At 48.4% G+C, this 27,068-nt stretch overlaps 2 protein-coding genes across 5 annotated transcripts in view; one reads left to right on the forward strand and one right to left on the reverse strand.

The window, feature by feature from the left end:
- OGDH (oxoglutarate dehydrogenase) overlaps positions 1–27,068 on the forward strand; it is a 385,968-nt gene that overhangs the window by 125,413 nt on the left and 233,487 nt on the right. The gene's annotated exons all lie outside the window — the stretch shown is intronic.
- The window catches only part of NUDCD3 (NudC domain containing 3), an 85,568-nt gene that overhangs the window by 3,658 nt on the left and 54,842 nt on the right, over positions 1–27,068 (reverse strand). For 3 of the 4 annotated variants that reach the window (XM_058534736.1, XM_058534738.1, XM_058534739.1), the window contains 3 exons: positions 24,910–25,042; positions 12,886–13,029; positions 2,052–2,240 (listed from right to left, as the gene is read on the reverse strand). In XM_058534736.1, the coding sequence (XP_058390719.1) occupies positions 2,052–2,240; positions 12,886–13,029; positions 24,910–25,042 (466 nt within the window). The other variant, XM_058534737.1, reaches the window with a different exon arrangement.

The following is a 27,068-nucleotide window of genomic DNA, read 5'->3' on the forward strand; positions in this document are numbered from 1 at the left end:
CATGGCAAGTCCTTCCAGAACCCCTTTTGACTCAACCACAGAGGTCTTTCCAGTACACTACAGCGTCTCCAAGGCTCTTCTTTCTTCTGATCCTTTCTGATTGGCTGGCCCCATCTCTGGGCCAGTCAGCAGGGACCTCCTGCTCCCCACTCGTGCCTCATGGCTCAGAGTCTGCCCACTTTGAGCAGGGACACCCACGCCTCTGACGGCTGCATGAGGCCCCTCCCACAGGGCCAGTGTTCAGACTGCTCTTTTGTCCTGTGGCCACAGGCAGATGCAGCATAACTGGATTAAAACTGCTGCCTAAATGTGCAGAGGTGAGCCGCGCTCCGAGTCCCGTGCCCCTCGGGCTCAGCAAGTACAGCCAGTGGCCACTTTCCACAGACACGACCAGCAAGATGTCCATGATCTGATGGCTGACCTTAGTCCTGGTTCCAGCCCTGTAAGCCCAGGTGGTCAGGGAGCCAGACTGAGAGAAGATTCAGAGACTCAGGGCAGGGATGACAGAGAGGCCTGGAACCGGCCCAGGGTTAACACCCCACCCCTGCTGCGTGAGCAGCTGAGGGACCTTGAACTTGTTCTGTGACCTCTGAAACTCGACCCTCTTCTCAGGGGTGCTACACTGAGTCCATGACCTAGCCAACCCAACCCGACCTGCGTGCAGTGGGCGCTCACTAAGTGCTCCCCTCATGGCTCCTCCACCCTTGCACGGGCAAGGCAGGCCATCTGCGTGTGAGGTCTGAATGAAGCGAAGACAGAGGACGACCAACAGGCACAGGGTGGAGCACTCAGCGGCCACGGGCCCAGAGTACTCACAGGAGCCACACAGCAAGGCCCCCAGGAGACAAACGGGATACCTACAAAACTAAACGGCGCTGGTGGGGGGAGCAGGGTCTTGTGTTTGACACACATGAAATGTGGCACCCAGCAATTCACCCACCCGGACATGGGCTTGAACTTGGCCTGCTCCCATCACACTGAGGCTCACACTCCTGGCGCTTTCTTCCCTAAATAGCCATTCCTGGGATTATTAAAACAGAAAGAAGAATGTACAATCTAATCTTTTCCTTTGTTTTTGTTTTTTTTTTTTGTGAGGAAGATCAGCCCTGAGCTAACATCCATGCTAATCCTCCTCTTTTTTTGCTGAGGAAGACCGGCTCTGAGCTAACATCTATTGCCAATCCTCTTCCTTTTTTTTTCTCCCCAAAGCCCCGTTAGATAGTTGTATGTCATAGTTGCACATGCTTCTAGTTGCTGTATGTGGGACGTGGCCTCAGCATGGCCGGAGAAGCAGTGCATCGGTGCATGCCCAGGATCCAAACCCGGGCCACCAGTAGCGGAGGGCACACACTTAACCGCTAAGCCACGGGGCTGGCCCTCTAATCCTTTCCTTGTTCCTGGCAGGCTCTGTGCTGAACAGATGTGAACCTTATCTCCAGTAGCTGACTTCCACCTGCACCCTCCACGGCTACTGGCCATGTGGACTTCTCAGGCCTCCGACATTCAAAAGTGACTTGGAAAGACTTTCTTCCCATGGCCCCGCATGGTCAGAACCGCACAGGCCCTGCAGCAGTGCTGGGCCTGGCTCTCCTCTCCTTTGCCGAACATTTGCGATATTAACGGTTCCATGTGGACAGGCGTCTCGGCCCTGCCACCTGGGCTCTCTATCCGGGAGTGGAACCAGTGCCCTGTCCCGGGCTGTAACCAAGTGACCAGGCCAGAGCTACCTACACTAGGACCCAGTGGGCAGCTGTGCCCTGCAACAAGGCTCCCTGTCCACATCCCACCCCAGCATACTGTCCATACTCTGCACAGTACCCCCATCCACGTCTTGCCCCACAACATCTCGTCCACACCTCACCCCAGCACCCCCATCCACACCCTGCACAGCACCCCCACCCACACCACACCACTGCTGTCCACATCCCACATAGCACCCTAATTCACATCCTGCATAGCACCCTCATCCACCCCTCACCCCAGCACGTCTCATCCACACCCCGCACCAGCACAGGCACTGGGAAGGCCCGGGAAGGGTAGGCCGCCCGTACCAGCTCATGGCTCTGTGGCTTGCCCTGCAGCTTCTGGTGGTAGTCGAAGGTGAGCCTGTCCAGCACGGCATGCTCCTCCTCGTCCACTGTGGCCATGGAGCGTTCCTTGTTGATCTGGTCAATGTCGATATGCTCCTCCCCCTCCAGGATGGCGCTCCACCAGTACTCGCCAGCCTTGCTTAGGCTCACCTGGGACACAAGAGCGGAGACGGGGTCACTTGGGAGGGGGGACACCAGTCAGCAGGCTTGGAGGGATCGGGGACCTGATGCCCCAGGACTATACTTTGTGGCATCTGTGGTCCTTGTCTTCTGAGAGGACAGTGACCCCGTGTGCGTCAGCATCCACGCTGACTGAGAGGGAATGTTTCCAAGAGCTCTGAGCCGCCTCACTGCCCACACCTAGGCCCCCATCACGGCCTCCCAGAGACGCCACAGGAACTTCCCCCCCACATAGAAGCCTCTTTCACTGTCCTTCTGCCAGGCCCCTGCTAGCTCGCCCTCCTCCCTCCCTCTTGGTGACCTTTCCTGCTTCCAAGCGCAGCATCGTCTCCTCCTGCTGGGGGAACCTGGGACCCGGGGGACTGAGTGCTCAGCTCGATGATGACCATCCCCGACCAGATGCCCAAGCGCCCTGTCCCGCTGCCTTCCTCGGCCAGGATGGCTGTAAGAGGGGCTCCTCCAGCCCTGTGACCACTCATGTGACTCACTAGCCCATCACGGAAAGCTCCGCCCACCCAGACTCACGGCTCAGCCCAAGGCTGGGGGTCGTCACAAGAACTCAGAGATGGTGACTGCAACGTGGGAAACAAAGTAGAACATCGGGGCTTTGCCTGAAGTTGGTGCCAAGTGCACCTGTCCCAGGGATCACACACGGAGGGCCCAGGCCGCACCCCTGCCATGGTCAGGGGACCATATGCAGAAAGACGAGGCTGTACCCCTCTTGTGGTCAGAGGTCGGGGGACCATATGCAGAGGGCCCAGGCTGCACCCTTTCCCGTGGAAAGTGATTGGGCTCCTCGGAAAACTCTTACAAGAGTGGCTAAGAAGTGACAGGTGGGTTGTCCACTCTCCCTTGTACTGTACACTCTCCAGTGGGATGAAATCCCCAGTCATGCCCAGAGGAACAAGGAAGTGATGCGGAGATGGCGAGCCAGCAGTGAGAGCAGCTCTCACTCAGAGAAGCTCTATGAGGAGAGGGTTACTGGCCAGTGGCAAGTGCTGAAAAAGTAGACCTGCAGCTGGCCCACGCACAGGTGACACCCACGAGGACACCATGTGCTCCTGGTGGACATCACTCACAGGTCACGAGAAGTCAGCCCCAGTGCTCACACGCTGCCAGCTCCAGCCTCGCTACCTGAACCCACCGAGGGCCCCTGCAGAGCCCAGGTCCAGTCAGGGCTGCAGAGCTCAGTTCCAAGCCCCTAGAGCAATTAGGGGCGTGGCCACTGATGAGGGACAGGTCACACAGTGGAGAGAATCTCCAGAAAACTGCAAGCGTGGCATGAATGTCAGCATCTCAGCACATTACAAACACAAGCCTCCCCCTCTTCTGACTGTCCTGGGGGGATGTGGGGCATGAAGAGCTGAGGGGTGAGCTGGCAGGTTCTGAGCACCCCCTGCTCACCTATTCAGATGAATGACTTCTACTCTGCCAACACCACAGTTTACATTTGGGATGAACTGTCTGCTTCCTGATACTCTGTTCAGATGGCTTCTTGCTGATTTCACTCTCCAGTTTGCATGTGGGGACCTGGCCTGGCCTCAGACTCCAACACTGAGAACTCAGCCCTGTCTTTACCGAGCTGCAGATTTTTGTGCCGAGGCAACCAAAACCTTCCAAGTGGGGAATACATTTTGTTTTCACCATTTCAGGAGAGATTTTGAGGTACTTACAGAACTACGACTCTCTGGAAAGAAGAGACCCTTTGATTTTATTTTACCTGTATCCCACTGGTCATTATCGTTGCTCGGCCCTCTGTGACGAGTACTGTTAAAGCTCACGAGCCCCATACAGTGCACAAGATCATCTCTACCTGGAGTCAGCAGCTCCCCTGCCTCACCCGGTGCTACGGGCAGAGCAGAGCTTGGCCTGGGCCCGCAGCCAGACGGTGTGGTGGGGGTCAGCCCAAACATCACCCAGGGGCTCTGCCACTGGTCCTTGTCACACAAACCTCACGCAGGTACACACACACTACCAGGCCCTACACAGCTCAGGGACACAATGGGGCGCCCCTGGGAACAAGGAGCTGGTGGGCCTCACTGCTCACACCCCTTGTGTCCACAGAGCAAGTCCACAAGGACACTTGGCAAACCCAACAAAAATCAAGAAGAGCCTAGCACCACCTTCAAAAAAAAAAATTTTTTTTGATGTGAAATTTATGTAACATAAAGTTAACCATTTTAAAAGGAACGATTCAGTGCATTTCACACATTCACAACATTGTGCAGCCACAACCTCTATCTAGTACCAGAACATTCTCATCACCTATGCCCACAAGCAGTCACTACCCCCTTTGTCCTAACGCTTCCCTGCCCCCAGCCCTGGCAACCACAACTCATTCATTCGCCTGTTCTGGACATTTCACAAAAACAGAATCACAACATGCATGTCCTTCTGGGCCTGGCTTGTTTCACTCAGCATGATGTCCCCACAGTCCATCCACGTTTAGAGGGTCAGAACTTCATGCCTCTTTCAGGTGAACAACACGGAACACAGTACCAAGAGATCATGGGTGAAACGTTCTTAGAACAGAGCTCAAGTACCCAGGTCTAGAAATAACATGTCTGAGAAAGCAGTCTGATGGCTTAATGCTTGGTTTTGATTTTTAACATTTTGTTACTTTTTTAAAAAAACAGGTTTGTGAAGGCATACTTTGTACCTAGTAAAATTCACCCTTTTGAGGGTACATTCTATGAGTTTGACAAACACACAGCCAGACAGCAACCACTGCCATCAAGCCACATCCCAAAGCTCCTGAACCCCTCGGCCCCAATCCTCTCTTTGCCATCCCGTTGGTACATGTCTGTCGTTCATGGAATCACATAGCCACAGCCTTGCCGTATCCATTCTTCTCTTAGCATGGTGGTTCTGACGTTGGGCCAGGCTGCATGTGTGTCCAGAGTCGCTCCCTACACAGTGGGCCAGGGCATGCCTGTCCACCCACCTGTGGATGGACGCGTGGGCATTTCCAGGTTTGAGCAGTCATCTATGAGGCTGCATTGCATGCAGGTCTGTGTGTGAGCACATCTCTCCTTGGTAAGTACCTACCAGTGGGATTGTGCATGTTTAACTTCATAAAAACCATCAAACCATCTTCCAAATGGCTGCACCATTGCGCACTCCCTCCAGCAGTGTATGAGTGTTCCAGGGGCTCCATAATGTCGCCAGCATCTGGTACTGTCCATTCTTTTCAGTAGCCATTCTAACAGGTGTGAAGTGATAAGTTGCTGTGGTTTTAAATGGTATTTCCTTAATGACTAATGATGCTGAGCATCTTTTCATGTGCTTATTGGGGTATCTCATTTTTAAAAAACATTTTATTTGGAATAATTTCAAACTTACAAGTTGCTAGAATTATTGAAGTACAAAGAATCCACCCTTTTCCTAGATTCACCCACTGCCAACATGCTACCTCTTGGCTTTATCATGTGTGTGTAAGGATATACATAATATACAGTAAACTACCCCAGCTTTATCACCTGTGTGTGTCTGCACACACTATGTGTGTGTGTGAGGATACGTATAATATAGTAAATCACCTCAGCTTTATCACCTGTGTCTATACAGACCCTCACTGTGTGTGTGTGAGGATACATATAACATATACTACATCGCCTCAGCTTTATCACCTGTGTGTGTCTGCACATGCTCTTACTGTGTGTGTGTGTGAGCATATGTATAATATATAGTAAATCATGTGATATTTTTCCTGAACCATCTTGGTCCTTTACCCCTCATCTTTCAGTGAGGGCCTCCTTCCTTGGGATATGGGATTTCTTTAATGTAAGAACCTTACCTCATCTTCTTTCCTGCACAGGATCCAGTCCAGGGTCCCAACTGCATTTTAGTGGTCTTATCCCCTTTCATCTGCAACATTCCATAGCCTTTGTCTTTTGTTGTTTTGTTTCCAAAGACCGTTCATCTTGGGTTTGTTTGGTGTTTCCTCCTCATTAAACTCAGGGAAGCGCCCCCTGTGGGACGCTGCACAGGTGACACTGTGCCCCTCCCCGGGGGTCCCACTTGTAGACATGATGCCATACAGCCGCATCCACCGGGGGTTCCTCCCTGACCCTATCTTCACATGATGGCAGGGAAACGCTGCCTCTAGCCCCAGCAGGTGCTGTGCACTGGCTGGCAGGGGCCTTCTCCTCTGTGATGGGGCCAGTCAACCCTCTATTGTCATCACCGACTCCTGGATGCCTAGTATCTCAATGGCTCTCAGTCATTCCCGTACTTGATTATGTGGTGCTCAGAGTGGTCCCAACATGGCCAGCTGGGGGTGGTTGCTGTGACCTGGTGACACAGGCCCCTTCCTTGGGCTTCCTCCAGGTTCCTTTTATCAACCCAGTCCCAGACCTAGAATCGGTTTCTTGGGGGAACCACCAGACTGCCGGTTGAACAGTTTTTCCAAAATGTCCTCAAAGAAACTTCGAACTCAACATGAATCAGCTTACCTCAGCACTCTCCCAACCTGTGCTGATGACTCACCAACATTTACATCTCTCTCTTGCCTTCGCCACTGAACCTCATGTCTATTCAGGGAAGCAATGTGCCCAGTGAGCACAAGGGCTCCTCACAGCTACCCGGGGATCGCTGGGCCAAGGAGACGTCAGAGCTGTGGGATGGTGCTCCTGGGGGGCGCCTTGAAACAAGGACAGATGACGGGGAAAGACGACAGGAAACCTGCCCAGCTCCAGGCACTTCTGCAGGGAGAACGTGGATCCAAGCCAGACTGCTGACCTCTCAGGGTTCGCCAAAAGCAGCACCATTACGGGCGAGCTCCTGGCTTTTGATGTTGTCAACTCTTCTTTTAAGCTTAAAGATTAAAGCACTGTACGAGCCAAAGAGAACATGGCAGTGGTGTGGGCGTGGCTGGGAGGCAGGAGAGAGCCCACATACCCTGAGCTCGAGGCAACCAAGTGATGCCAAGCAGCATTTCCACTCTCTTCCCACCACAGGACGGAGGGAATGCACGCTCTGCCCCTGGGAGCGTGGTCTGCTGGTTCTGCTGGTACATTCCTTCTGTTCACTGGGTGACTTCAACGCTACTGAAACATGCTGCCTTGGGCCACCTACTTCTCTTAATCTCAAGCCTCAGCTCTTTCCTGCTGGGACCTGAGCACCCAAGGATCTGACCACCCCAAGAAACGCTGAGGGTCCCAGGAGACATGAGCACTGAAGGCCAAGGGCTCGCATTTCATTCCATGGACTAGTTTTCAGGCTTTGGGCTCTTGTCAAAACGCTAATGTAGGGATTGGCCCCGTGGCGTAGCGGTTAAGTGCGCGTGCTCCACTGCTGGCAGCCTGGGTTCGGATCCCGGGCGTGGACCGACGCACCGCTTGTCAGGCCATGCTGTGGCGGAGTCCCATATAAAGTACAAGAAGATGGGCACGGATGTTAGCTCAGGGCCAGTCTTCCTCAGCAAAAAGAGGAGGATTGGCATGGATGTTAGCTCAGGGCTGATCTTCATCACAAAGAAAAAAAAAAAATGCTAACGTAATTTAACCTGCATTTATGAAGAAGGATAATCCACAGTGATGGCCTCCCAGGACCAGGAAGGGGCTGGTGGCCAGCGAGGAAACGAAGGTGGCAAACCACTTCATAAAGAGATGCGTGTCCTCACCAGAAAACCGAAAGGAACAAATGGAAGGAATGCAGGTAAGTCAGCAAAGACAAGTTAGTAAGCCCCGTGCTGGTAGGCACTCGGTGATCTGGTGACATGACACCACAGAAATGCGGCGTCCTTCTCGGAGCGGCCGTGGCAAACCACCAAGGATTACAGTCAGCCTGTAACTCCACTTTTAGAACTATAACTTAAGGAAATAATCTAAATAAATAATCTAAATAAATAAATGGGGGAGGGGCAGCAGACACACACACTTGAGTGAGCCTTAAGGCAGATAAAAGGCTGTGCACACTCTGCAGCCACTGCACCAACTTTAAATAACCTGCGTGTGGATCACATCAATGTGGGGACTGGCTTCACCTCACACACGGCTAAGACTGTCTGAACCACGGAGCAGCTGGGCCTCCAGGCCTGCAGCTGCCCACAGCAGCGAGGGCCATCAGCCCCACCTGGAGGGAGAAATGAGGACAGTGAGCTGACGCGGGGTTCTGGGACAGAACGAGGCCTCGGGGTGGGGGGTGGGGGGGAGTTGATTTCACATCTCCGTAACCAAGAAAGGAGCTTGCCTGCAAGTCAAGAAGCCTAGTTTAACATTCTCGAGTGTGGGAGGGAGGGAGGCAAGAACTGTCATCCGGTTTTAGCTGCCACCCCTGCCTGCTCTGAAAGCCTGCCTGGGTGTGTCTGATGTGGATCCACGGCTTAGGCAAGGAGGGAAGGGTGGCTGGGAAGTAAGTGGCACATTTGCATCGGCCTGCTGGGAGGTCAGAGGTTAGGACCAAGGACTCTGGTGAGATGACAGGCATCCCTGGGGTTACCCTTCTTGTCCCACGTGGCCCTCATAGCAATCCTGCCACATGAGGCCTGTGCTAGTGTCCTAGGACAGCCACGACAAAAGCACCGCACACTGGGGGCTTCAAACAAAACATTTATTCTCTAGTCTGGAGGCCAGAAGTCCAACACTGAGGTGTCGCAGGGTTGCGCTCCCTCCGGAGTTCCAGGGGATAGGCTGTGGCTGCATCTCCCCAATCTCTGGCCCATCTTTACTTCACTCCTCCTGTGTCTACGTTTTCTTTTCTGTGTCAAATCTCTCTTTTTTTCTCTTATAAGGACACTTGTCACTGGATTTAGGGCCCACCTGGATAATCCAGGATGATCTCATCTTAAGAACCTTAACTTAATACAGCTACAAACACTCTTTTTCCAAATAAGGTCCCATTTGTAGGTCCCAGGGTTTGGCAAGGACATCTAGGGGCCCTTTCGGCCCACTACAGCCCTTGGGAGGTGGGCTCTTGACTACCTTCCTCAATCACCCCAGAGCCCAGCATAGGGTCTGGCACTGACTGATAAGCAACCAGCAAACTTCTAGAGATCAACCAACTAAGGCTCTCAGCCTCACTTTAAGGATGAGGCACAGAGGTCCTGCGAGGCTAAAGTGATTACCAAAGCCAGGCGGCCAGTGAGTGTGCCTGAGGCACAGGGTAGGCCTGGTGACCTCGGGGACCACAAGCTCCGCCTCCAGAGGCTTGAGGGAAGCAGCGCTTTGTTCCTTGCAGCAAATGCAAACAGGGTCTTCACACATCAGAGCTACAATATCATCTCAGATACACGGCCCCAGATGTCACCAATAAATAAATAAATTGAGAACACACCAAACCTTCAGCTCCATACACAGCAATGTCTCTACCACATGCTGGCATTGGCTGTACCAGAGGCTATGGTCAGGAGGGAGGCAGAAAAAGGGAGAAGGCCTGCGTCTCATCAGAAGGTTCACACCAGGTGTGTGGGGGGCTGTGCTGGTGAGAAAGCTCCGGAAGAGGATATAACGCCCTAAATAATTTCTCTTCTTTTTCTACAAGTAGTGAAACTGTATTAGAAATGCGATGCCATCTACTGATGATCAAAACCTCTAAGGGACCACGGGAAAGAACTTGCGCAGAACCTGCAATTCCAAGAGGTTTTTACGTGGCTTCCAACGGGTTAATGGGGGAAGAACACCCAGAAGCCGCGCTCACAGGCAGTGACAGGTGCATTTCAGCCTGCAGCCAGTCCTGCTTTGTTATAACTCCTCGAGCAGCAGGTGCCTGGCAAAAGCAAACAAAGACTAACAGGCAGCCAGGACCTAGACCAGAGGAGGACATGCAGGGACTGCAGGGCCCAGGCGCATGACCACTCAGGTGCAGAGCACTCGCCCAGGCCATGTCAGCAAGGTCAGCAAAGAAGGCAATGCATGTTTCCCGGCCTGCTTGCCCAGGCTGCCCTCCGCACACTGCGAAACACTGGCTATCAGCCCCTGCTCCACTCCCTGCCCTCTCAAGGTGCCTTTCAGCTGGAAGGAAGAGATGGAGGGAACAGGAGGCCTCTGGGTTCAGGGTCTGGCCCTACCCCTGGGCAAGACACTTGCCTCTCTGAGCCTCAGCATCCCGATTTGTAAAACAAGCTTGCAGAGAATTAAACAGCATTATCAGGCACCTCACAGAGCCTGGCCCAAAGTGTGCTCAATAAATGGTGGCCATAATTACCAAGAGTTAATGCTCTGGTCACAAGCCATATCCATATCCAGACACAAGTGTACAAAACACACAAAAAGGTAACACGGCTCAGGATCAGCCATGAAGAAGTCAGTGCCACGACTATCAATGGAAATCCCTAAGAGGCGAGCTACCTGGCAATAATCAGGTTTCTACAGAAGTAATGTAAAATAAAAGGCACCTTCTGTACGCTGACTACAACCCTGATGAACTGGAGTATAGCACTGAACCTTCAGAGGCCAGCGACAAGGCGGGCTGGTGTGTCCCAGGCAGGCACACAGGTTTACAGAGCTGAAGGTAACGTCAAGAAAGCCCACATGGCGAAGGCTTCCCCGAAGCAGCCCTCAGGGCTGCGCAAGCGACCAGTTACCTGCTGGGACAAACTCTTGGTGCACTGCACTGCAGAGTCAACCTCATGCAGGAGGCCCACGGATGACAGGGCAACCAGGATCTTGGGTCCACACTCCACATGGTCACCTGAGCCATCACAGCTGCACCTGGAGAGGGTGAGCTGCCAGCCACCGGCTCCTGCTGGCTACTCTCATAACCTCAGGCGGCTAGGTGGAGGGGCTTGCAAATGAAAGGAACTGGTGATATAAACAAGTGGCCGCAGTTTGGGCAACAGTTCAGATGCATTGGGGTACGGGGAGATACAGAGGTGATGGGACATGGGGGAGATTATCCTGACTGTCACACATTCACGGAGAAAATTAGAAACCTCAGAAGGGCATGGAACGTGCAACAGAGCGAGGTTTAGAATGAGAATCGGGCAGACTTGGCCCATGCTCTGCCTCCTGGGGTCCTTGTCACACATAGGGGGCCCTGTGTATGCTCAGAGATTCCATGTGTGCCAACATCTCTAGCTACTCCAGCACTGAGAGAATCCTCTCTGTTCCATCGGGTTTGTGGGTCCCTGCGAGCCAAGGACAGCCCGAACAGACCCCCTTGCTGGACCTTGCTGGTCAGCAACACGCCTCGTCGGTTTTTTTTTTCCCAATAGAAACCAGTTTAACGACAACATGCTGCAGGAAGGTGGGCCCACCAACTCCACTGGCCAGAGACCCTCGGCCCATGCAGAGCCCAGTCCAGCCTCTGACCCTCGTGGGGACTCAGAAAGGGGAGAGCAAAGTGCATCATGTTCATAAAGGAAGTAAAACAGGCATGGGGGGGCCAGGCCGGGGAGCTTGGAGCCCACGTCTAGGTGCTGGCCCACGGGGCCTCCTCGGCACGGGCCAGGCAGACCAGCTGTGCAATGATGCCCGCCAGGTCAGTGGCCTTGTCTAGCTTGATGGAGGTGTCCGTGCAGATGCAGTGGAGGAATAGGTGGCACCTATTCCCAGAGAGAAGCAGATCTTGATGAAACCGAAAAAAAACGTTTTCTTTCCTTATTGCATGCTTTGCACACACGAAGAACACGACTGAATAAAATTCTGAGGTTTTTTGTCCAAAGATTTGGTCTTTTCCTTTTCATCCATGCCCCTTTCAACCTGGTTAAGCACTCCAGCTGGAGGAAAGAGGAAACAAGTGAACTCACATGTCGAGCCTCTCTTGGCTGTACAAAGCCTCCCTGGGCGCTGCCCACTGACCAGCCATAAGGCTCTGACAGAGGAAGGACGGAGCCCTGAAAGATTCTAGTAAGTAGAACACATAAGCTCTCCTTGAATCCCATACCCTCAGCTAGCTTAGCCAGCTAAGATTCACTTTGTCAAATAAGCCTGTGTGTTTGAATTTAGTAACTTTGTATCCTCCAGACTGGCATCCATGAAATTCAACCTGCTTTTTCTTTCTTTTTTTGTTTTTTGGTGAGGAAGATTCACCCTGAACTAACATCTGCTGGCAACCTTCCTCTTTTTTTTTGCTTGAGGAAGACTAGCCCTGAGCTAACATCCGTGCCAATCTTCCTCCACTTTGTATGTAGGATGCCTCCACAGCATGGCTGACGAGTGAAGCAGGTCCACGGCCAAGATCTGAACTCACGAAGCCAGGCCACCGAGGTGGAGCGCACGGAACTTTAAACACTGGGCCACAGGACCGGCCCTCTGCTTTTTCATTTTTAACCTATTTGGTTTTGGCTTAGATGTAACCGAACCACTTGAGAGCAGAAGCCTCTGGGACTGAGGGGACAAGCTCTGCGTCAGCACAGACACACTCTGGGGATGACCCCTTGCCAGGACCTCCTCTGTGGCCACTGTGTGGTCTGTGCATGGGAACTCAAGCACCCGAGTTTCTTGGTGACACCAGCCCCACCTCAAAGAGCCAGGTGGTAGGACCCTGAGGGACCAAGGCTGCAGATGCAGGAGTGACAGTCGGACGAGGACCACACAGGTGCCCTCCGAGCGGGATGCAAAACACAAAAGAAACTGTCCCGACCACAGGAATCAACCCCTTTATTGCTCAAGTATAAAGCATCACAGCAGGTTTGAGGCCACCTGGGAGTTCGCACACAGAGGCCCACACTTACCAAAACGCACTTCCCAGGCTCAAGGCTCCAGAGAGAGCTCTCAGTGTTGATCTTGTGCGTGAACTTCCCTTCCATGAGGACGCGCTCCCCATTTTCCTCCAGCACAGCCACCCGGATGGAGCTGCTGCGAAGAGCCACTGAGACCTGGAACAAAGCAGAAGAGAATCATTTCATGTGGGAAGGGGTGACCAGCATGCTCCAAAATGGGAGGGGACAACGGTTTCCAAGGCGCCTGACCGTGCACCATAGGAGAACAAGATGCAAGACCATCCTTGAGGGTCACCAGGCATTCTGAGTGAAGAAAATCATACCAACCAATTTACACTTGAAGCAGCCTATGCATCACCATCTCCTTCAAGTAAATGCACGAGATCTGTTTCGACATGCATAATGGTAACGTGGGGTGCTGTGTGGAAACAGGTTTTCAACAGTTTTCCACCCAAATCCCTTCTCCAGTTAGAGGAGCCCAATTCTCGTGGCGGAAGGCAAGACGGCACACAGTGGTAGGGACATGTGCCACCCCATTCCTGTCTTGCTGGCTGGACGACGTGTCCAGGAGGGCCGAGTGGCCACATGCCCCGCACTGCTTCCTTCCACGAACCACCGTGCCATCTCTATGGCCACAGCTCAGCCTTCACCCAGGAGAGTGATGCAAGGTCCTCTGGTTTTGTATTTTGTCTTTGTTCTCTGAGAAATCCAGCCTCTATAAGCCTCAGCTCACCAATCTCTCCTCTGTGACGCTTGTCCTGGGCAGTCTCCCGCCTCCCGCACTGGGAACACCCTTTCCCTGCTCTCATGCGTCTGTCTCCACAACTGTACTGGGAGCTGCTGGGATGGGGGTTTACTTCACACATGTACCCCAGCCAGGAGGATCCAAAGCAGGTGTACCCCAGGAGGTTCATTGGATCAGTAATTGGAAAAGGAAAGAAAACAGAACTTTTGTTTATATTTTGTTTCAATTCTTTTTAAATTCTAAAATCTGTGTTTTATAATGTAAACATTGGGCCGGCCCAGTGGCTTAGCAGTTAAGTGTGCGCACTCCGCTACTGGCGGCCCGGGTTTGGATCCCGGGTGCGCACTGACACACCGCTTCTCCGGCCATGCTGAGGCCGTGTCGCACATAGAGGAACTAGAAGGATGTGCAACTATGACATACAACTATCTACTGGGGCTTCGGGGGGGGGAAAAAAAAGAAGGAGGATTGGCAATAGATGTTAGCTCAGAGCCGGTCTTCCTCAGCAAAAAGAGGAGGGTTAGCATGGATGTTAGCTCAGGGCTATCTTCCTCACAAAACAAACAAACAAATATAATGTAAACATCTTTTTATAATAGTATTTGCATAATGTATACGTTAAATGAATAGTCACTGGAGAAGAGAGCTTAGGCCTTTCTAACACGCATGTGGTATCAAAACCGGTTGGAGACAGCCCTCCCATGTCGCTTGGTAAGTGCTCATCAAATGCTTGAAAAGTGCTTCAAAAGAAACCTTCAAAACCACAAAATTTTCAAACTGGAGTTTATATTTGTCAACAGAATCTGATACTGCAACCTACCTGTATTTTAAATATCCACAAATAAAAGATGGAAAGGGGAGGGATGATGTTCTGGAGTTACCACCATTAAGCAGCTTCAGAGTAAAACAGGAACTCCTGAACTGTACATGAGGGAGGAGAGACGGGGACAAAAGTGCTGCCACAGAGCACAGTGGCCTCTGGGTGGACAAGCCACCACGCACGCTGCGTCTACACACAGGCTCTGGGGGCGTCCTGTGAGCCGCAGCTCCACCCACACTCAACTTCTGGGAGGATTTACTGTTTCTTCAGCTGGTTCTGCAAAGTCATGGGCACAACGCACCTTCACTCCCGGCATCTAATGGCCAACACACCAGCAGCCCAGCACACCCCAGATCATAAACTTAAGTGTGTGGTGAACACCTGACAGAGTACATCAAGGCTCTGTCACCCCTGGCCTCCCAGGAACAAGCTCACTTTAACAAATAAAATCCTCCCAGCCAACTTTACATAACAAGATAATTTCCAAATTTGGGCATGCTTCTTACAATGCTCATCTCTTGCACAACAGGGGATGAGCCAAGGCACCAAGGGGGAACCACAAAGGAGATGTTTCCAGGAGCTCCAGGTCAAGACGTCACCCTGGGAACAGGCTCATCTCCTGATCTCTGTGACCCACAGAGATGACAGGAACAAAGCACAAAGAAAAAAACCCCAGACAACACAAGGGAAGCAGCAGGAGGCCGGGACAGACAGTACAAAGCAGGGAGGAGTGACAGGTCCACATCTGGAAGCCCATAGCTACATGGGGCCTCTGGCTGGCAGACAGCAGGTACACAGGGCCAAAGCAGAGCAGCCAAGAGTCAGTCCTGCCTATGATGAAAGTGAACTATTTTTGACAAGGTTAAAAAGAACGACAGCAAGAAACCCCAGAAAAACAAAAAATTATACGAGAAATTCCTGATTCAAAGGGATGTTGGAGAAAATGGTGAAGTTAAGGACCTCCAAAAAAAGCTCTCCTCCAAAAAAGCAATAAGAACATTGGCAAAAATTGTCAATATCTACTTGGTCTGAACTTTGGAAACTAAGCAAAGGTTTGTAGGAACAGAGGAAGCATTTATGCAAGAAAAACGATAGCATCTTTGTAAGAACAGTGAGCTTTTTGTGACATTTTAACTTGCCCTGGACCCATTCTCACTCTCTAGCTCCTTGGTAGCCCACATTCCTGGGGTAGCCTGGCAGTCATCACAGGGAGTGTAAAGGAGCTGGAGCTCTTTCAAAGCTTCATTCCCAAAGAACTGTCATTATCTGACCTGTGTAATGGTTCCTGGAAGACCCCACTTGCAAAGTTGTCTGTTTTTGACTGAACACAGAAAAGCCTTTTCCCCAGGAAGTGTCTGTTGAAAACAATTATAGGCAAGTGTTTTAACTTCACACCTGACGGAGGTGGTAGATATCAGCAGAGGCAAAAACAAAAAAAAGTAAAAGATGGGGAATATAATGTCCATGGAAGCTTTGAAACACTTGGAAATATTCCTAGGAATCTAGAAGGACACATGAATGTGTAGGGCTGTGTGTATGCTCAGGAAAAACCTGAGAAGGCCCTAAGCTCTCACCACTGGCTGACTTGGAGACTCTGCAGGAGCGAGAAGTGAAGGTTAAGGAGAATTTTCAACTGCTACACTAAGTGTTAAAGGCGTGCCCCAAAACGTACAGGGAGCCCCTCAAAGACAGAAAGATTTACTGGTTCCAGGTGTTTAATGAAATCTTTGTCCAATCATTAGCTGACACTAAGCTCACCAAGCAGAGACTTCATTGGCCACATACAATAAAGAATCCAGACTTCAAAAAATTAGTTCAAAAAAATCATTAAACAAACAAGAACTACATCAAGTACCAACAACAACAAACTATGGAGAAAAGGGAGAATCTGACTTCCAAAGTTGCCACATTGTTATTTAAAATGTCCAGTTTTCAACAAAGAATTACAAAACTCACAAAGAAACAAGAAAAGATAGCCCATACACAAAGGATAAAAGCAATCAATAAAATCTGTCCCTGAGGAAGCCCACGCATGGACTTAGTAGAAAGTCTGTAAATCAGCTATTGTAAATATACTCAAAGAGCTAAAGAAAACCATGTGTAAAGAACTAAAGGGAAGTACAAGAATGATGTCTCATAAATAGAGAATATCAATAAAGAGATGGATATTATTTTTAGAAAGACTCAAATACAAATTCTGGAATTCAAAAGTAATTGGAAAAAAATTGAAGTGAAAAACCCACTAGAGGGTCTCAAAAGCAAATTTTAGCAGTTAGAAGAAAGAATCAGCAAATCTGAAGATAGGCCAATTGAGATTACTCAGTCTGAGGAACAGAAAGTAAACAGAATGAAAAAATGAACAGAGTCAGAAACCTGACGGACACCATTAAGCATACCTCCACAGGCATAATGGGAGTCAGAGAAGAGGAGGAAAGAGAGAAACAGCAGAAAGAATATTTGAAACAATAATGACCAAAAACTTTTCAAATCTGACCAAAAAATTAATCTACACATTCAAGAAGCTGAAGGAATTTCAAGTAAAATAAACTCAAAGAGATCAAGACCTAGATGCATCAAAATCAAACTGTCAAAAAAGCCAAGGACAAAGAGAGAATCTTGAAAGCAGGAAGAGAAAAGCAAACTCATCACATACAGAGGATCTTCAATAAGAATAACAGCCAATTTGTTATCAAAAACTATGGAGGCTAGATGGCAGTAGGATGAAGGATTCAAAGGGCAGTTCGGGGGAAAAAAGTCAATGAAGAATTCTGGCAACACTATCCTCCAAAAAAGAGGAGAAATTAAGGCATTCCCAGATAAACAAAACCCTAAGAGAATTCATCCCTAACAGGCCTATCTTTTCTTCCACATGCCCTACAAGAAATACTAAAGGAGTCCTTCAGGCTGAAATGAAAGGGCACCAGATGGTAACTTGGATCCACAGGAAGAATAAAGAGCACTGGTAAAGTAAACACAGCACAAGTGTAACTTGTGTTTGTTAACTCTCTTTCTCTCCTGATTTAAAAGACAACAGCATAAACCACAAATAAAGATACAAAGAAGCAGAGAACAGGAGTTATTATATAGAACAGGAGTTACTGTATACAGCCAGGTTTTGGTACACATTGAAATTAAGTTGGTTTAATGAATCTGAAGTAAATTGTAATCCCCAGGGGAAACACTAAGAAAATAACTCCAAAAAAAAAAGACGAGGGAATTCAAATACAACACTAGGAAATATCTATTTAACGCAAAAGAAAGCAGTAACAGAAGAACAAAGAAAAATTTCAAAACTTACTACAAAGACAGAATAATCAAAACAATGTGGTACTGTATTCATAGACATACAGATCAATGGAACAGAATTAAAAATTCTGGTTGGTTGATTTTAGACAAGGATGCCAAGGCAATTCAATAGAGGAAAGAAGAGTCTTTTCAACAAACAGACTGTGACAACTGGATAGCCACAAGCAAAATAAGAAATTTCGACCACTCCCTCATATCGTATACAAAAATTAAATCAAAATGGATCAAAAACCTATATCTAAGAGCTAAAACTATAAAACTCTTAGAAGAAAACAAAAGTGTAAACATTCATGACCTTGGATTAGACAATGGTTTCTCAGATATGACACCAAAAGCACAAGCAATAGATAGATAAGTAGGTAGGTAGATAGATAACACTTTATCAAAATTAAAGACTTTTGCGCTTCAAAAGACATTATCTCTTAAGAAACTAGAAAGACAACTCACAGGATAGGAGAAAATATTTGCAAATTACCTGACAACAGTATAGTACCTAGAATTAAAAAGAACTCTTACAATTCAACAATAAAAAGACAAACAATCCAATTAAAAACTGGGCAGGGGCTGGCCCGGCGACATAGCGGTTAAGTTCGCGTGCTCTGCTTCGGCAGCCTGGGGTTCGCTGGTTCAGATCCTGGGCGCAGGCAGACCTACGCACTACTCATCAAGCCATACTGAGGCGGCGTCCCACACAGAGCAACTAGAAGGATGTACAACTATGACATACAACTATTTACTGGGGCTTTGGGGAGGAGAAAAAAAAAAGGAGGAAGATTGGCAACAGATGTCAGCTCAGGGCCAACTCTCCTCCAGGGGAAAAAAAAAATGGGCAAAGGACTTGAATAAACATTTCTCTAAAGAACAGCTTGGCAGTTCCTCAAAAAATTAATTTTGGAGCTACCATATAACCCAGCAATTCCACCCCTAGCCTCATACACAAGAAAATGGAAAACGTGTCAAAATATGGGGGTAGAGGGAAAGACTGAGGTACAAATGGGTGCACAAGGGGGAGTACAGAGATGTCTCCTCTTCTCCAGCCTCATCCCACGTGACAAGTTCCGAGACACCAGTGAAGGACCAGTGAGGAGGTCCCAATGTGGGAACAGGGGTTGAGACCACCTTGGAAAAAGTCTCACATTTGGGGAGACGTCCTGTCACAGGCCAGAGGCCCTCATCCTGAGGTGCTGACAAGGACCCTATCACAGGGGCCTCTCTCAGACCAGCGACGATACCCAGCAAGCTGAGAGGTGTGTCCCTTACCAAACAATAAATAAGATAAAGATACACACGCAAATGCACTGTGTGTGGCTATATCCAAAGAACACAGCCATATTTACTAAGTATAAGTTATATTCAATACAGGAACTGGTTTAAAACCCAGAGCACTCCCCACCAACACCCCAAACTGCTCTTTATCTACAGATGACAACTTGTAGCAGACGATAAGATACAATCTAGACCGTTTTCTTAAAATTACAATTTTTAAAAATCAACATTAGTGTCCATTTTCAGCTTCAGTTTTGGCTCTCTAATTTTGATGAATTTCAAGATCTAGCTGTATTTTTTGAACAGCTGCATTTTGGAGTGCCTTTATCTAATCAAATACAACAGGAAAATCAATTGCAAGTGATAAAATTCATACTGTGTTAGGCTGCTATTAACAAATGAGATGGGGCCCAAATTGCCACAGAGAAGGGCCTTCCATGAGAGAGACAAATCATTTCATTTCCGTAACAATTAAATTGGAAACCATTAATACAATTTAGACAAAACTGCTCTAACAGGGTAAGAAGATCAAAGTGGGTTAAAAGGCAGCAAAGTAACTGACCCTCAAAGAAGCTCCATCAAAATGCAACCTGCTCCTTTCTAATGCTGGTTCAAATTCCAGAAACCATAAGGAAAAAGATTGATTAATTTAGACATATAAAAATAAATAAGTTCTGCAAGGAAAAAATACCACAATCCAACTCAAAAGATTAATAACAAAATGGGACAATAGATCTTCAATACCACATCACAAAGAGCTGATCTTTCTAATATATAAAGAGCTCCTAGAAATCAATATAAGCAATGACCTAACAGGAAATGGGCAAAAGATATAGCCAGTTCAAAGGAAAGGCACATGTAAAAACATGCTCAATTTCACTCATCAGAGAAATATAAATTCATATTATACCTATATGCTATTTTTCACCTACCCAACTTATAAAACCCAAGAGTTTGATAACATACTACTGTCAGCAAATTTGTGAAAACCAAGGACTCTGGCACATCATTGATGGAAATGTAAACTAGTACAACCCCTATGGTGGGCAATTTACCAATACCTATAGAAATTAGAAATACCTTTTAATACCACGTATCTTTCAATCTGGCGATTGCACTTCATGGAATCTATTCTTGGAACGCATACATGCAAAATGAAATTTATTAAAGGGCATTCATTGCTTTATTGTCTATAATAGCAAAAGATTGGAAACAACCTAAATGCTAACTACCAGGGGACTAATTTAGTAATCAGCCTGCTGCTTGAAGGGGGCAAAAGCAGAGACTGGAGCCCTGGGTGAAGGGGTGGTGGGCTCAAGGCACTTGCACTCTCAGCGTTTGGCCAGCCTGAGCCAGATGACATGGGAAATCCTAGGTCTACCCAAGGGCAACCTCTGGTTGGCAGGCACCAGAGGCACTGGGGACATGGCAGACAACACAAGAGACCAGAGCCAGCCTGGTGGTGCCAGTAACTGGGAATGGGAACATATCATCTGTGCTAACAGTGGAGATGTGATAATGTATATTCATACTTGACTATATATGCATAAAAAATATCTGCCAAAATATCTCAGAAACTAGTAAGGTGATGACTGAGGTCAGGGTGGGAGCTGGTACAGCATAGAAGGACAGAGGCAGGAGAGAGACTTTTTGTTGTACATTTTTATACTTTTGAACAGGTAAATGTGCTTCTCATTCAAAAATTTAAAAATAAAGTAGATAAATGCAGCCTATTAGCCTTTTGTGTTACAAAAGTTTCCTATAATAAAGAGTCTTCCTACGTTTTTTCTAAACACATTCTAAGAAGGGAACACCATGTAACTGAGCTTGTAGCACGAATTCCAGCAGCTGCATCAAACTCAGGGGCAAGGAGGCATCACCGTATGAGACATGCCCTGGGGCCTCGGCGCTGTTCCAGAAGGTTCCCATGGTGGGGACAGAGACGGCAGTGAGCCCAACCAGCCAGCAAGACCTCATCAGTCAGCAAATACCACTCACAATCTCTGAGAGGAAGGAGAATATGGAAGAGGAAATAAATTCACTTGTCACTCAATGTCATCTAGTCATGAGTTCGCTTGCAACAATATCATGACATTTTCCACTCAAAAGACGATCAATCAAACAGGGTGGGGGCGGGGGCCGGGTGCTGGTCTCCACTCTGCCACCATCTCACCAGATGGTCTGGGGCCTCAGTGGTTTACATCTCCAGGAGAGTTTTCTCATCTGTAAAATGAGAAGGTAGACTAAAAATCTCAGTGAATCTCCTACGATGCACTGAAATGCCAGGTTTATAACCACCTGGCTGACTTAACGCTATTGCACAAACAGCACATTATGATCTCAAAGCTCCTTCCTCTACTCCATGGCTACACTGAGGAAAGAGGGGAACTCAGTTGCTTTTCCTAAGCAGAGTGGACGAAGCAAAGACCTAACCACCTTTCACTAATGCATGAGACCAAAGCTTCATTTTAAGAAATTTTTCTTTAGATTCACCAGCAAAATTATAAAAAAAAGTTGCACGTAAAATAAGAACACTTGAACATAAAGCATTATGCACACACTCTTAATTGTCCCCCACGACACTTGAGAGGCAAATCCATTTCTCAGAAAAGAAATCAACACAAAAAAGTAAAAGAAGGGCATCCTTCTGGTGCCTCCAGCACCACGCTACAGCTGGAGAAGAGCTGGAGTGTTACTCCATTAACACTCAGTGCTGCCCACATCCACCCCTGACCCCAACGCCGTCACCCCGCACGTGCAGAGCTACTTACAAAGCCAGAACAACTGTGACTTCATCAGCTGAGCTGCTGCAATCACAGCTACCGTCATGATGATACCTGATAGGTGCCACAGACAAAAGCCAAAAATAAATACTGCTGACAGGCAGCTGTGACAGGTATCCCAGGGAACTGCTAGAAAGGAGCCAGTCCAGAAAGTGGCAACGCTGAGAAAAAACCGAGACTGGCAAAAGCCAAGAAATGCAAAATAAACTTAAGTGAGACATGACTAAAACTCTTAGATCACTAAGAAATTGAGAGACCACAATTTTTTAAAAGAAGGTTACAGTATAAGAATAACATGGAATTTGAAAGTTGCTAAGAGAGTAAATCTTACAAGTTCTCATCACAAGGAAAAAAAATTCGGTAACTACGTATGGTGATGGATATTAACCAGACTTATTGTGGTGATCATTTCCCTATATATATAAATATCGAATCATTATGTTGTACACCTGAAACTAATATGATGTTGTATGTCAATTATGCCTCAATAAAAAGGAAAAAAAAGAAAGACACAGAAAAAAATACTATTGAAGGAGAAAAAGAAAAATTCAACTACATAGGAGATGAAGCAAGACTAGTGTAAATTAAGTTAGCACGTGTCACAAAAATGCCAACACTAGATAAATCAACAGCTTACGTGGAACTTGCCTCTTTCAATCCCAGTGTTGCAAACACTCAGGCTCATCCACACATCTCCGGGTGTTGAGAGCACTGCCTCCAGAGCCAGTCAACCTGGGAAGAGCCTGAACAAACTGCCCTCCACCAGTGAATCCTGTGCACACTGAAACCACCTCAAAGGATTGGTGGGAAGAGGGGCTGAGCAGTGCGTGGCCCTGAAAAAGCACTGCGCAGTGCTTTTTGAAGCAAACAGACTGCCTGTTTATGCTCTGCATGGCGCCTGCCACTCCTTGGAACTGCCATGCTGGTGCATCTGCTGTCACTGCCTGAGCCCCACAGATATCAACTCCAGAGCAGCAATCTTGTCCGAGTCTTGGGGACCATCACATGCTCAGTAAATGTCTAATGCAGGAATGAGCAAAGGGCCATCCTCGGGCAAAGCGAGGCCTTATCAATCTAGAAATCATGACAAGGGCACTTGAGAGAGACGCGGATCTGAACCTGAAGTATGACGGGGTCTGCCCCTTAGCATGGTGAGACAAAGGGCAGGACCCTCACAACACACTGTTCGCAGCAGAGCAACTGAATTGTGAGACTGACCTCCAATTACAGCGTGTATACCTGAGACACTGTTCTCAGTGGGAAGTTCTCCCAGGTGGCTGTGGACAGTACAGCAAGAAGTGTCAGGGAATCTGGGTCTTCTGAGTCAAAGAAAGAGAAAATAACTAGTTTTAGGTTAGGTCTAATACAAGTCATTTCAGAGAAATCTCCAGAAGTTCATGGAGAAGTTTGAAGATAGATACTAGACCAGGAAACTGTAACTGTTTTAGCCAAGGAATAAAGTGTGGTAACCAACACTTTTCATAATTTAGTCACCTATATACAAAGCTATCCTACCAAAAAATGAAATGAAAATCAATACTTGACCTACTCCAACAGGAGGGTCAGCCTGACCTGCTATGACCTACCAGAACCAGAGGGGTGGTGGTCGTCGGAAGTGGGATTCTGTGGGGATGACCCCTAGTTACCTGGTCTGACTTAAATCCTCAAGTCCACCTGGCCAGGGGTCACTGAGCCCTAATGAGACCTCCAGGGATGGGGTGGGAAGAGGGAGGAACGGAGGAATGAGCGGACAGTACTGCTCCAGCCAGTGCCAGATCCATCAATCCCTGACTCACTTCCACATGGAGCTGTGAGGGCTCAAGGGCTCCCGTCTTTCATGCTGCAGAACAAGTCGAGTTCATCTGACACTGGCAGGAAGTCACAGTCTACTAGAGGCTGCCCTGGGCCCCCAGGCCCTGCACACAAGGCAGGCCTGTTTTAGATGGAGCCCAGGGAGCCAGGGAGGGGCCTGCAGTTGAGGCCTCAGGACAGGGGGGCCCAGAGGTGTTCACTCACCACCTAGCCTGGATTTGCACATGTATCCAGACCAGCAGGAGCTGGCACCACTTCACAGGGGAATTGTTTCCAGAAAATGTACATGCAACTCAACTTCCATTTTACATGCTCCGGGGCCTTCTCTTGTAAAGAAGCCAGCAGTGCTTCTCTTTATAAAGTGAGGGCTGGGACGCAGGGAAACAGTATGAGCTTTAGAAGCAGACAGACCTGAATCAAACCACGGCTTGACCACTTCAGTCATTCAGCCATTCATTCATTCAAAAACATCTGGAGAGCACTCAAGGTTCCAGACATAACAAGAATGAGGGAGACACAATAGATAATTGAGTAACTTCTCTCAGCCTCAATTTCTCATCTACAAAACATGAAAGATATTACTTACAGTACAGGTTCTCATGAAGACGGAAATAAGGATACAGTTTCTGGCATATATCAGAATTTTTTATATTGAGGATTATATTAACATAATGTCCCATTTCATACATCACATGAGGAGTTTTTCTTTCAAGTGAGGCCTACCTATCTACAATGACCTACAACAATGTTATTCTCAGCAAGGTTCCTGAGTAAACTTCTCTCTCCCACTGAAAGATTAAATTTCTACTCACTCAAGCTCATTGAGATGGAGAAATCAACTCAAGCTGTCAATGTTACAGCTCCAACCTGACATGGCCCCCTGCTCTATGGAAGGGCTCTGCAGCGCACAGGACCGGAAGTCCACTTACCACTACTCCACTTTCTCCATCTGTGAAATGGGTATAACAATTGCCTTGCCTATTTCGTAGTGTTTTTGTGGAGACTAAATGCAATAAATGATATGAGACTATTGTAATTTAAAAAAACGAAGCTCATGTGCTATCCACATAGCACAGGAAGGCTGGCCAGGGCTGAGATGGGTCTCATACTCAACTTAACGTGGTTAAAAAGGCAGGTGGGGTGTGTTTGTAACTGAAAAAAAGAAACAGTTTTGTGTTTGTGGCTAAGTAAAGACTACCAGGAATGGGAGAGACAGGGCAGGTTGGCTCCAGCACAGCCCACAGCCCAACACCTGTGCCCCGAGGAAAGAAGCTGAGCAGAGAAGCCACAAGAGCCCCCATTACCTGCCTGCCCTTCACCACGTGCTTGGGCACTGGCACCTTGAGCTCCAGGTCAGTGTAGTCCTGCGACCAGGTGTAGTTCTCGCGCACAGCACCGTTGTAGCTGTCGGGGTTTCTCTGGAACTGCTCCTGTCTCCTGAGAAAGAACAAGAAGTAAGATGACAGCCCAGCCCACACGCAGGACGGGAAGGCCACGGGGCACCCGAGTGCACACCGTCTCTAGGTCCTGAAGAAGTTTTACCTAAATCTCACTTCCTTTTGCATCTCAAACTCCCTCTCTCTCTGGGCAATTTCCTTTCTGATCCTCCTACTCAGCCCTCCGGGAAACCACAGGGACAAAAGGAAAAGCTGCAGAGAAGACCCTGAGTGCAGCACCCTCATGGTCAGGAAAAGTGTCTGCGACCACAGTCCACAGCGCAGCCTGGTCTTCCTGAAGCTTAGAAACCAGGCCAGTCAACTAACCAAAGGCCTCGTTAATAAAATCCCAGGGCTTGTGGGGGCCTGGTTTCTCATAAACTGCTTGGCAGGGTCTATCTTTAAAAAGAAAGCAAAACAACTTCAGCCCTTATCCAACCCCAGTCTCCACTTTCTCCTGGTCAATAAACTGAAGCCAAGGCACTGCACAAAACTGCAGGCTTTCTTAAGATGTGAGCAGTGTGCTTATGAGACAGCCTAGAAAACCCCACTGCACATGCAATACCAACTCAGCACAGATGCAGACAGGCCTGGCCAAGAAGCTGATGTTAAAAATAAAATACAATGAAATATTTACCATAAGACTTAGTCTTAACAACAGCATAAACATCATATAAAAGTTTGGACTCAAGAGTGCATTACAGTGAGCGTTAGATCTAAATTAAAGGCAGAAGCACAGTTGTGGAGGAAGCAATACCCATGAGTGCAGACATCCCAACAACAGGGGCAGTTCAGCCACTTTCTCCAGGCTCAGGGAGCCCAGCAGAGGCACCTGGAGGAAGAGGCCCATGGACAAGACTCCACTGGTGGGGAGACACAAAGCTGTGCCTGTCTGTACTTGTGCAAATGAAAATGCACAGAAAAGGTTCGGAACGCATGCACCCCATCAGCCCCTCACCTCTGATCAGGGAGGGGTTGGGAGGGGTGGTTAAATGAGGATACACTTTTCCTGGCTGAAGCTTTAGGACAAGAACACGTTTACATCCTGTGGGTATGCCTTGTACAACTTATATCGTGAGGCCGGGCCTCCATCACAGCCCAGGCTCTCTCGACTGGTAACTGGCAGCTGTTATAGGCTGAACTATGTCCCCCAAAATTCATATGTTGCAGTCCTAACCTCCGGCTCCTCAGAAAGTGCCTTATTTGGAAACAGGGTCTTTGTACTGGTATTGCAGTTAAAAAGAGGTCATTAAAGTGGGCCCTGATTCAATATGACTAAGTCCTTAAAACGGGAAGACCTGGACATGAAGATGCACACACAGAGGGATGACGATGTGAAGAGACACAGGGAGATGGCGATACAGCTGCAAGCCAAGGAATGCCAAAGACGATCAGCAACCCCAGAAGCCGAAAGAAGCAAGGAAGGCTTCTTCTACCCAGTCTTGAAGAGAGTACAGCCCTGCAACACCCTGGTCCTGGACTGAGGCCTCCAGAACTACAGGAGGATGATTTCCGGTGACCTAAGCTACTTAGTCTGTGGTACTCTGTTGCAGCAGTTTGATTAGGGTGATTCAAAATTCAGCACTTAATATCGGCAGGCCAGGCACTGACCAATCAGAAAGGATGCCAGCCCCAAACTACCTGCTCCGGCAGGCCAAGCAGGGATGGTGGGCCCCTGCAGGGACCAAGAGCCACAGAGAGAGCAGGGTGGGACAAAGGAGACAGGATCGATCAAGGCCTGGACACAGGCGGCCAGAGTAAGCTTGATGTAGAAGCCACCAATGCAAGTGTTTACCACAACTGTTCAGTGATGTGAGGAAAAGCTTTCAATATGCTATAAACCTGAAAAAGAGTACATAGCTTTCTTGTAGGGTATAGGTTTAGTTTTCTAAGAAGAAGCGCACACACACATATACACGTGTGTGTGTCTATATATAAAGGGAGGCTGGTAAGCCTTGGTGGCTGTCTCTGAGTAGCATGATAACAAGCAGTTTGACTTCCTTCCTTGTACCCTCAGGTACCCAAAT

The sequence above is a fragment of the Diceros bicornis genome, chromosome 41, assembly GCF_020826845.1.
Source record: "Diceros bicornis minor isolate mBicDic1 chromosome 41, mDicBic1.mat.cur, whole genome shotgun sequence".
Taxonomy (NCBI): Eukaryota; Metazoa; Chordata; class Mammalia; order Perissodactyla; family Rhinocerotidae; genus Diceros; species Diceros bicornis.